Source organism: Erinaceus europaeus, chromosome 13, assembly GCF_950295315.1.
Source record: "Erinaceus europaeus chromosome 13, mEriEur2.1, whole genome shotgun sequence".
NCBI lineage: Eukaryota > Metazoa > Chordata > Mammalia > Eulipotyphla > Erinaceidae > Erinaceus > Erinaceus europaeus.
Genome location: NC_080174.1, coordinates 48,637,859 through 48,650,320, shown reverse-complemented (window position 1 = coordinate 48,650,320; position 12,462 = coordinate 48,637,859). Strand labels below are relative to the sequence as shown.

The 12,462-nt window shown below is 43.1% G+C and overlaps 1 protein-coding gene across 2 annotated transcripts in view; it reads right to left on the bottom strand.

Moving 5' to 3' along the window:
* HDAC1 (histone deacetylase 1) overlaps positions 1–12,462 on the bottom strand; it is a 58,969-nt gene that overhangs the window by 13,356 nt on the left and 33,151 nt on the right. For both annotated transcript variants that reach the window (XM_007523259.3, XM_016188214.2), the window contains 2 exons: positions 10,542–10,659; positions 4,050–4,124 (listed from right to left, as the gene is read on the bottom strand). In XM_007523259.3, coding sequence (XP_007523321.1) covers positions 4,050–4,124; positions 10,542–10,659 — 193 coding nt within the window. The remainder of the gene's footprint in view (positions 1–4,049; positions 4,125–10,541; positions 10,660–12,462) is intronic.

Here is a 12,462-nt window from a genome sequence, read left to right as displayed (position 1 = left end):
ACAAATGAATTCTACAAAACTTTCAAAGAAGAACTAATACCTCTACTTTTAAAAGTCTTCCAGAAGATTGAAGACACTGGAACACTCCCTGCCAGCTTCTATGAAGCCAACATCACCCTGATACCAAAAGCAGACAGGGACACAACCAAAAAAGAAAACTACAGACCAATATCTCTGATGAACATAGATGCAAAAATATTGAACAAAATTCTAGCCAACCGGATACAGCAGTATATCAAAAAGATTGTCCATCATGACCAAGTGGGGTTTATCCCAGGCATGCAAGATTGGTTTAATATACGTAAATCAATCAATGTGATCCACCACATCAACAAAAGCAAGACCAAAAACCACATGGTCATATCAATAGATGCAGAGAAAGCCTTTGACAAAATACAACATCCCTTTATGATCAAAACACTACAAAAAATGGGAATAGATGGAAAATTCCTGAAGATAGTGGAGTCTATATATAGCAAACCTACAGCCAACATCATACTCAATGGTGAAAAACTGGAAGCATTTCCCCTCAGATCAGGTACCAGACAGGGCTGCCCACTATCACCATTACTATTCAACATAGTGTTGGAAGTTCTTGCCATAGCAATCAGGCAGGAGCAAGGAATTAAAGGCATACAGATTGGAAGAGAAGAAGTCAAACTCTCCTTATTTGCAGATGACATGATAGTATACATGGAAAAACCTAAGGAATCCAGCAAGAAGCTTTTGGAAATCATCAGGCAATACAGTAATATGTCAGGCTATAAAATTTACATTCAAAAGTCAGTGGCATTCCTCTATGCAAACACTAAGTTAGAAGAAATTGAAATCCAGAAATCAGTTCCTTTTTCTATAGCAACAAAAACAATAAAATATCTAGGAGTAAACCTAACTAAAGAAGTGAAAGACTTGTATACTGAAAATTATGAGTCACTACTCAAAGAAGTTGAAAAAGACACAAAGAAGTGGAAAGATATTCCATGTTCATGGGTTGGAAGAATTAACATCATCAAAATGAATATATTACCCAGAGCCATCTACAGATTTAATGCTATCCCCATCAAGATCCCAAGCACATTTTTTAGGAGAATAGAAAAAATGCTACAAATGTTTATCTGGAACCAGAAAAGACCCAGAATTGCCAAAACAATCTTGAGAAAAAAGAACAGAACCGGAGGCATCACACTCCCAGATCTCAAACTGTATTATAGGGTCATTGTCATCAAAACTGCTTGGTACTGGAACATGAACAGACACACTAACCAGTGGAATAGAACTGAGAGCCCAGAAATGAGGCCACACACCTATGGACATCTAATCTTTGACAAAGGGGCCCAGACTATTCAATGGGGAAAGCAGAGTCTCTTCAACAAATGGTGTTGGAAACAATGGGTTGAAACATGCAGAAGAATGAAACTGAATCACTGTATTTCACCAAATACAAAAGTAAATTCCAAGTGGATCAAGGACTTGGATGTTAGACCAGAAACTATCAGATACTTAGAGGAAAATATTGGCAGAACTCTTTTCCGTATAAATTTTAAAGACATTTTCAATGAAACGAATCCAATTACAAGGAAGACTAAGACAAGTATAAACCTATGGGACTACATCAAATTAAAAAGCTTCTTCACAGCAAAAGAAACCACTACCCAAACCAAGAGACCCCTCACAGAATGGGAGAAGATCTTTACATGCCATACATCAGATAAGAGTTTAATAACCAACATATATAAAGAGCTTGCCAGACTCAACAACAAGACAACAAATAACCCCATCCAAAAATGGGGGGAGGACTTGGACAGAATATTCACCACAGAAGAGATCCAAAAGACCGAGAAACACATGAAAAAATGCTCCAAGTCTCTGATTGTCAGAGAAATGCAAATCAAGACAACAATGAGATATCACTTCACTCCTGTAAGAATGTCATACATCAGAAAAGGTAACAGCAGCAAATGCTGGAGAGGGTGTGGGGTCAAAGGAACCCTCCTGCACTGCTGGTGGGAATGTAAATTGGTCCAACCTTTGTGGAGAACAGTCTGGAGAACTCTCAGAAGGCTAGAAATGGACCTACCCTATGACCCTGCAATTCCCCTCCTGGGAACCCAACACATCCATCCAAAAAGATCTGTGTACACATATGTTCTTGGCAGCACAATTTGTAATAGCCAAAACCTGGAAGCAACCCAGGTGTCCAACAACAGATGAGTGGCTGAGCAAGTTGTGGTCTATATACACAATGGAATACTACTCAGCTGTAAAAAATGGTGACTTCACCATTTTCAGCCGAACTTGGATGGACCTTGAAAAATCATGTTGAGTGAAATAAGTCAGAAACAGAAGGATGAATATGGGATGATCTCACTCTCAGGCTGAAGTTGAAAAACAAGACCAGAAAAGAAAATACAAGTCGAACCTGAAATGGAATTGGAGTATTACACCAAAGTAAAAGACTCTGGGGTGGGTGGGTGGGTGGGGTGAATACAGGTCCATGAAAGATGATGAATGACATAGTGGGGGTTGTATTGTTAAATGGGAATCTGGGGAATGTTATGCATGTACGAACTATTCTATTTACTGTTGAATGTAAAACATTAATTCCCCAATAAAGAAATAAATTATTAAAAAAAAAAAAAAAGAAAAAAGAAAAGAAATTCCCAGTGTTTCATGAACTCTATCAGAAATATGGCTGAATGCCAATGATCCAATTCTTAGATTCTCCTCACTAGGGTCCTGGCTTTCACAGAAAGGGCTGGTAAAAAAAAAAAAAAAAACCAAGAGCAACAAAAGGGAATAAATAAATATTAAAAAAATAAACAAAAATAAAAAGTCAACTTGGAGATGACCCCTCCAAAAATATATTAAAATAAATTAACAAAAATAAACAAACAAAAAACACAGGGGAGGAGGAGTGAGTGTGGGCAGTGGCACACCTAGTTGAGTGAGTATTCCCATGCACAAGAACCCAATCCCCACCTGTAGGAGGGAGTGAATCAGTGCTGCAGGTATCTCTTTCTCTTCTCCTCTATCTCCCCCTTCTTTCTGTCTCAATTTCTCTGGGAAGGGAAAGAAAAAAAATTGTGGCCAAGGAGGTAAAGTATTGGACTCTCATTAGCAGACAAATCTAAAGAGGAAGAGGAGGAAAGAGAAGAAGCAGCTCACCCAACAGAGTGCACACATTACCATGCCTGAGGACCAGACTCAAGCCTTCCTCCCAACATCATCTAAAGGGGGAGGGAGCTCATCATTTGGGAAGCAGCAGTGTTGTGATGTCTCTTCTGTCCTTTACCCACTGGGGGGGGGAGGGGGAGAAGAAGAGACCTGGTGGGAAAGAGAGAGAAACAAAGAAAGGAGGAGAAGAAGGAGGAAGAGGGGAAATAGAGGGGAAAGGAAAGAGAGAAACTGAGAAAGGGAGGGAGGGAGGCCAGGTGGTGGAGCACCTGGCTGAGCACACCCATCACAGTGCACGAGGACCCAGATTCAAGTTCCTCGTCCGCACCTACAGAAGGGAGCTTCATGAGAGGTAAAGGTTTCTTTCTCTCCTACCTCTCCATCTGCTCTCAATTTCACTCTCTCTATCCAAAGGAAGGGAGGAAGGAAGGAAGGAAGGAAGGGAGGGAGGGAGGGAGGGAGGGAGGGAGGGATAAAAGGGTTCACAGTGATCTTAGAAGATACCCAGAAGTCACAAATACAAGTGGGGTGTGTGTGTAGAGAATATTTCTGACCTCTAAAAGTAATCACCATGCTCTTTTGTAAGGCACAGATGATAACACTGCCCATTTTTAGAGCACTGTGCAGCGCACAAATTGCTTTTATGAATAGCATCTCAACAACCCCATGAGAAATGCGAGGAGTCACAGATCATTCTGTAGAAGAGGACAGCCAAGGACACCTGTTAGTATTGCTAGAACCCGGACTGGGACTAAACCAGAAGGACATTTTATAACCTAAGGCAAAGCCCCAGGCTGGGAGAGAGGCAGAGAAAGGCACAGATGTCACTAATTAATCCCAACACAACCCTTGGAGAGCTGATAAATATTCCTTACCCACAGAGCCACCAGTAGACAACTGGCAGAACTCAAACAGGCCATCAAATACTGGACAATCCTCACCGACGTTGACTTGAAAAACAAAATAAAAAGGTTACTTTCCTTTAATATTTGTTTACATATTCATGAGCACACCTACACACATTGGATTCTGAAGACCTGGGTTCGATCCCAGGGTCTACTACATGTTGCCTGTATTAGTGTGACAAACTAAAGTCATTTAACTCTTCCAAATCTTGGTTCATTACTGGTAACAAACAATAATGATAGTCACCTCACTAAAATGTAGAGAAAACAGAAATCTTATGTGGATAAGTATTTAACATCAAGTACTTTTAAAAAGTTCATTTTAGGAAGGAGAAAAACCTTCTGGCCAGGTGGCGGAGTGCCTGGCTGTGCACACGTATTATAATGCACAAGGACCTGGTTCAAGCTCCCAGTCCCCACTTGCAGGGGGAAAGCTTTGCAAGTGGTGAAGCAGTGCTGCAGGTGTCTCTCTCTCCCTCTCTATCATCCCCTTCCCTCTTGATTTCTGGCTGTCTCTATCCAATAAATAAAGATAATTTTTTTTTTTAATCTTCCAGCCCAACCAGGCGGTAGTGCACCTGGTTAAGCACTAACATTACAGTGCACAAGGACCCAGGTTCAAGCTCCTGGTCCCCACCTGTAGGGGGAAAGCTTCATGAGTGGTGAAGCAAGGCTGCAGGGTGTCTCTCTCCCTCTCTATCTTCCCCTTCCCCTTAATTTCTCTCTGTTCCCAGAATACTTAGCAAACCCAACAATCAGATATGGAAAAGTAAAAAGTGACATGCCCAGGGGAGGGGTGTGTGTGTGTGTGCACCAGGTCACACAGTACAAAGCGCAAGGACCCCACGCCAAGTATCCCAGTTTGAGCCCCTAGCTCCCCAACTATGGGGGGGTGTCACTTCACAAGTGGTGAAGCAGGTTAGCAGGTGTTTCTCTGTCTCTCCCTCTCTATCTCCCTTCCCCTCTCAATTTCTCTGTCCTATCCAATAAAAATGAAAAGTGGCCACCAGGAGCAGGAGATTCATAGTGCTGGCACCAAGCCCCAATGGTAACCCTGGAGGCAAAAAGAAAAAAAAAAGTGACACGGCCAAGATTATATAGTCAAGTAGTAGAAGAACCAGGTGCTCCCCAGTCCAGTACTTTCTACTACACCCACAAGTGACAACTGGAGTCAAATGGTTTCTGGCTTTAAGGGGGTAAAAGTACAGACTGTCACATAACGGGGAAACACATGCAAACAATAATGCAAATGAAAGGAAAAGGGAAGGAAGAGAAGCACACCTGAAGGCTGTCGACTTATAGAGCTAGAGAGGAAGTTTATGACTTCAAGTCTCCTTCCACAAAAAAAAAAAAAAAAAAAAAGAAACTAAGTGAGTGGCACACAGCAGAAGCATAGTAGTTAGATCCTTATTCTTTCACCGCAGTCTCTCCTCTGTATCCACTGTTATCAACAAGGGTTCCCAAAATAGAGCTGGGAGGAGTCCTAAGAGAGGAGGTTACTGTGATAACTACTGGAGATATAGCTGAAAATCAGAGTTGGCAATAAACACAAGAGTTATCAACTCTGGTACTGCCCACACCTGCTGGAGAGTCCTCACCTGGTGCCTTGCCAAGTTTAGACGCTCAGAAGTGTAGCCTGCATAAAGGGGTGAGCAGTGGGTGGCCTTCTCCCCCACTTCTCAGGTAAACACTGGGGAGCTGTGTCAATAAGGACTTTGGTCTCAGAAGCCAGGTTATTTATCCACTAACAACTGGACTCTCCTTTGGCTGTTCCCTCCTTCAGTGGGCTGGGCCTAACAAAGCTTTCTTACATTCCTATTTGGAATGTGGTGCCTCCATGGCAGAAAGTAGGTGTTTTAGACGGGGGGGGGGGGGGGGGGGGGGGTGTTCATCTGAGGGGCTGGCACACCTGGTTGAGTGCACGTGTTACAATGTGCAAAGACCAGGGTTCAAGCCCCTAGTCCCCACCTGCAGGAGGAAAGCTATGAAAGTGGTGACGCAGTGCTACAGGTCTCTCTCTCTCTTCCATTCCTTCCCCCTCAATTTCTCTCTCCATATATATATATATATATTTTTTTTTTTTTTAAGATTTTATTTATTGATTGATGAGAAAGATAGGAGGAGAGAGAGAAAGAACCAGACATCACTCTGGTACATGTGCTGTTGAGGCTTGAACTCAGAACCTCACACTTGAGAGTCAGGCGCTTTAGCCACTGCGCCACCTCCTGGACCACATATATATATACTTTTAAAGATAGATGGGGGGAGCTGGGCTGTAGCGCAGTGGGTTGAGCACACATGTGCCAAGTACAAGGACTGGCGTAAGGATCCAGATTCAAGCCCCCCCGGCTCCCCACCTGCAGGGAGGTCGCTTTGAAAGCAGTGAAGCAGGTCTGCAAGTGTCTAGGTCCACAAGTGTCTGTCTTTCTCTCCCCGTCTCTGTCTTCCCCTCCTCTATTTCTCCGTCCTATCCAACAACAGTAACAGCTATGACAATAACAACTACAAGGGCAGCAAAATGGGAAAAATAACCTCCAGGAGCAGTGGATGCATAGTGCAGGCACTGAGCCCCAGCAATAACCCTGGAGGCAAAAAAGAGAGAGAGAAAGACAAAGAAGCCAAATCAGCACCCTGGCATATCTGATGCTAAGGATGGAACAGGGCACTTCATGATCGCAAATCCAGAGCTACAGATCCACTAATTTTTTAAAAAATCTTTATTTGTTGAATAGAGACAGTCAGGAATTGAGAGGGAAGGGGGTGTAGCACTGCTTCACCACTTGTGAAGCTTTCCTCCTGCAGATGGGGACCATGGACTTGAACCTGGGTCCTTGTGAGCTATAACATGTGCGCTCAACCAGGTGCGCCACCACCTGGCCCCTAATTTATTTTTTTTAAGATTTTATTTCTTTATTAATGAGAAAGATAGGATGAGAGAGAAAGAGAGAAAAACAGACATCACTCTGGTGCATGCACTGGTGGGAACACTGGTGGGAACTGAACTCAGGCCCTTCTGCTTGAGAGTCCAATGCTTTATCCACTGTGCCACCTCCTGGACTCTTTTCTTACCAAAGCACTGCTCAGCTCTGGTTTATGGTGGTGTGAGCGATTGAACCTGGGACTTTGGAGCCTCAAGCACAAGTCTCTTTGCATAAACATTATTTATGCTCTCTACCGCCACCTATCTCTATGTTTTATATCCCTGCTTTACTGCAATAAAAACTCATCTCCCTGAAGGAAAAAAAAAGTGAAAAATGGACTGGAAATGTAGCTCAATGGCAGAGTATATGCTTCACCTGGATCTGAACCCCCGCAAAACTTCTCCCCATACCCCATCCAAATACCCCTAAAAATGATTAAAAACAAAAGTCTCAGACAAGAATACAAAACAAAGAGCAGAGCCAAAGGATTCAAATCAAAATATCAAGTTCATTTTCTGGCTTCAATACCAAGCTATTCTAACAGCCCTTCCTGCTGACAGCAGAACCTAGGCAATGGCCAGTGGGCATGGAAACCTCTAAAGCCATCAAGGAGAGAAAAGAAATTAATTTGTCTCACCTTGGAAGTAAATAAGAACTTGACGATTCAGAAAGCAAACATTTCACTTGGGGGTTAATAGGCATCAGTTCCGGGAGTTGTGGGTAGCAAAGAAGCTTAATGTGTCAAAGAAGGTCTCTGATTCTGTGCTCATTACCACTCACAATTATAACAAACGGGTTGGCGAAACAACTCACTAGCATATGGTGCTGTTTACAGCCAAGGTTCAAGCTCACATGATCCAGGTTTGAGCCCAGACCCATCCAACCCCACCAGGTTTTTTTTTTTCTTTTTTTGCCTCTAGGGTTATTGCTGGGGCTCAATGCCTGCACTATGAATCCACTGCTCCTGGAGGCCTTCCCCCGCCCCCGCATTTTTGTTGCCTTTGCTGTTATTATTATTGCTGTTGTTGGATAGGTCAGAGAGAAATTGAGAGGAGGGGAAGACAGGGGGAAAGAAAGATAGACACCTGGGGGTCAGGTGGTAGCACAACGGGTTAAGTGCACATGGTGCAAAGAGCAAGGACTGGCGTAAGGATCCGGGTTAAAGCCACCTGCTCCCCACCTGCAGGGAGGTGGCTTCACAAGTGGTGAAAGGGGTCTGCAGGTGTCTTTCTCTCCCCCCTTTGTCTTCCCCTCCTCTCAATTTCTCTCTGTCCTATCCAACAACGACAACATCAATAACAACAACAACAATAACTACAACAATAAAACAATCAGGGCAACAAAAGGGAATAAATAAATACTTAAAAAAAGAAAAGAAAAAATTTAAAAAAACAAGGGCAACAAAATGGACAATAAATAAATATTAAAAAAAAAAGACACCTGTAGACCTGCTTTACCACTTGTGAGGGGACCCCCTTGAAGATGGGGAGCCGGGGGCTAGAACCAGGATCCTTACACTGGTCCTTGTGCTTCATCCATGTGCCCTCAACCCGCTGCGCTAAGGCCCAGGCCCACAGAGGCAGCTTTGTTTCTATGGTGTCTATTTTTCCTTCTATCTTTCTATCTGAGAAAGTTGGTTCAGAGCAATGGAGACCCAGCAAAAACAAAGCCCCCCCCAAAAAAAAAAAAAAAAACTTGTCTTATTATATAAGACTTTAAGTGCTATGGATTTCTTGTAAAGGGAAAAGCTACTAGGTATGACTTCCAGATCTGAACATAATTTCCCTGCATTTCAATTAAAACCCATACTTCCTACAAACTGAGTGTGGCTTCTCAGACAGGACTTGTTTCCTGAATTTCAAGTCCCAAGGGGCAGAGGTAGAATCATTTCCACTCACAGGTTCCATCACCTAGAGTCTGTCCTGTATAGCTGCTATTATTACAGAGCAGTAGCAATTACACTCCATGTCATCCAGTCCGTTTTACAGACGAAACTAGTTTTATGATTTATTTATTTATTTACTAACAAGGTAGATAGACAGAACCAAAGTATCTTGCTGGTATATACAATGCTTGCAAGTCACGTATTCTACTCACTGTTAAATCTCCTGGGTTACCAAGGGAAATTTTTTTTTTTTAGTGATTTGCCCAGTCATTTAAAACTTAGAACTGGCCCTTACATCTCTTATATTCCCTTCCCAGATCAGTGCTTCTTTCATTACAACTACAGTTTCTTGGCACAGTATTGGAAACATACTGGATAAAAGTCAATCTCTTCTGTTTTTTATTCAGTGCCAGGGGTTGAACCCAGCGCCTACTTGATACTGCTGAGTTGCTCCGGATCTAATTTTTATTCTGTTTCTGCTTATTATTATTGTTATTTTTTAACTAGAGTACTGCTCAGCTCTGGTTTATGGTGTTATGGTGGTGCTAGGGATAGAATATGGGACTTCTGGTACCTCAGGCATGAAAATCTTTTTGCATGATCATTATGCTATCTCTCTAGCCCCTATTTTTTACTCTATATGTTTAGAAAGAGAAAGGTAGAGAAAGAGAGCAACGGAGAGATGTCTATATGCCACACTATCAATCATGGGGTCCCTGAGTGATACCATTGGGTGTGAGGGACCAAACTCAGGAGCTGACTCATAAGACATACTCCCTACGCACTAAGCCAATTCCCAAGCACTCAATCTCTGTCCTTTTTAAAAATATTTATTTATTTATTCCCTTTTGTTGCCCTTGTAGTTATTATTGTTGTTATTGATGTCGTTCGTCGTTGTTGGATAGGACAGAGAGAAATGGCGGGGGGAGAGGGGGAGAGAAAGATAGACACCTGCAGACCTGCTTCACTGCTTGTGAAGCGACTCCCCTGCAGGTGGGGAGCTGGGGGCTCGAACTGGAATCCTTAAGCCGGTCCTTGCGCTTTGCGCCACGTGCACTTAACCCACTGTGCTACCGCCCGACTCCCTCAATCTCTGTTCTTTACAGTCAGAAAAAACAGACTGAGGAAAAAAATACTCTGGCACTACTAGAAAGAGAAAGTGCTCTGGGTAGTGGCACAATCGATAAAGCATTGGACTCTCAACCATGAGGTCCCGAGTTCAGTCTCTGGCAGCACATGTACCAGAGAGATGTCTGGTTACCTCTCTCTCTCTCTCATTTATTTATAAATAAATAAAAAAATTCTTTAAAAAAAAAAAAAGAGAAAGGGACTGGGTGGTGACACCTGGTTGAGTGCACATGTTACAATGTAAGGGTCCAAGTTCAAGCCCCTGGTCCTCACCTGCAGGGGAAAGCTTTCCGAGTGATGAAGCAGTACTGCAGGTGTCTCTCTGTGTCTCTCAGTCTCTCTCCCTATCACCCCTTCCCTTTTGATTTCTGGCTGTCTCTATCCAACAAATAAAGGTAATAAAGAAAAAGTAAGAGAAATCAAGTGTCAGGTGAATGGAAGAGCCACAGGGCAGGAGGGTGAGCCTCTCAATGGGAAAAAAGATCCAAATGGGGACATGAGAATAGGAGAGGAATAGACAGGACTTACATCTCTGCATCTGCTTGCTATACTCCGACATGTTATCTGGGCGGATGGAACGCAAGAATTTAATGTAGTCATCACTATGGTACTTGGTCATTTCCTCAGCATTGGCTTTGTGAGGGCGCTGCAATACACAAGAGAAAAGGCACGTTAGTCTTGATTAATACCTGTCTTCAATAAATCCAGTTTGAACACTTATTTTTCTGCACAGCAATGAGGCAGGTGCTACAGAAAACATAAAGAAATTACTAAGTAGATCAAGGCCTCAAAAACCTTATGATCTAATTACTTATTCCCTTTTTGTTGCCCTTGTTTTTATTATTATTTATTTTCCCCTTTGTTGCCTTTGTTGTTTTATTGTTGTTGTTGATGTCGTTGTTGGATAGGACAGAGAAAAATGGAGAGAGGAGAAGACAGAGAGGGGGAGAGAAAGACACCTGCAGACCTGCTTCACCGCCTGTCAAGCGACTCACCTGCAGGTGGAGAGCCAGAGCTGCCCTTGTTGTTTTATTGTTGTAGTTATTGATGTTGTTGGATAGGACAGAGAAATGGAGAGAGGAGGGGAAGACAAAGAGGGGGAGAGAAAGATAGACACCTGCAGACCTGCTTCACCGCTTCTGAAGTGACCCCCGAGCAGGTGGGAAGCCGGGGGCTTGAACTGGGATCTTTACATCAGTCCTTGCACTTTACAACATGGGCGCTTAACCTGCTGCACGACCACCCGACTCCCACTAAATCTTTTTTTAAAAGATTATTTTTATTATCTTTATCAGATAGAGACAGCCAGAAATTAAGAGGGTGGGGGAGATAGAGAGACAGAGACCTGCAGCACTGCCTCACCACGTACGAAGCTTTCCTCCTGCAGGTGGGGACTGGGGACTCGAACCTAGCTGCTTGTGCATTGTAACATGTGCACTCAACCAGGTGCACCATCATCCGGCCCACGAGATTGCTAAATATCACAAAACGTAAAGTGCCTTACAAATTATTATTGTCTACAACAATAATAATAAATACTATTCCCTGAATTAACTTGAACTACTTTTAAAAAATCTAAACACACAAATTTGTCTAAATATAGTAATATTTAATTATGGGACTAGAGACAGCTCAACCTGTCAGAGCCCCAACTTGCATGCCTCGGGCCCTAGAACTGGGCAGGTTTAATTTCCAGCACCACCTAATTAATGCCTATTGTCACAGCTGAGCAATGCTCTGGTCGTCTCTCATTTCTCATTTTCTTTTCTTTCTTTTTTAAATATTTATTCCCTTTTACTGCCCTTGTTGTAGTTATTATTGTTGTTGTTGATGATGTTGTCATTGTTGGATAGGACAGAGAGAAATGGAGAGGGGTAGAGAAGACAGAGAGGGGGAGAGAAAGACAGACACCTGCAGACCTGCTTCACCGCCTGTGAAGTGACTCCCCTGCAGGTGGGGAGCTGGAGGCTCGAACTAGGATCCCTATGCTGGTCCTTGTGCTTTGTGCCACCTGTACTTAACCTGCTGCACTACTGCCCGACTCCCTTCTTCTTCTTCTTTTTTTTTTTAAAAAGAATTTATTTACTTATTCATGAGAAATATAGGAATGATAGAAAGAATGAGAGAAAGAACCAGACATCACTCTGGCACATGTGTTGCCAGAGATTGAACTCAGGACTACATGGTTGAGAATCCAATGCTTTACCCACTGTGCCACATCCCAGACCACTCATCTCTCATTTTCTCTCACAGTAAATTAATCTTTAAAAATGATGGGGCGGGAGTCGGGCGGGTTAAGCACACGTGGCGTGAAGTGCAAGGACTGGCATAAGTCTCCCAGTTTGAGCCCCTGGCTGTCCACCTGCAGGAGGGTCGCTTCACAAGCAGGCCTACAGGTGTCTAACTTTCTCTCCCCGTTTTCCTCTCCTCTCTCCATTTCTCTCTGTCC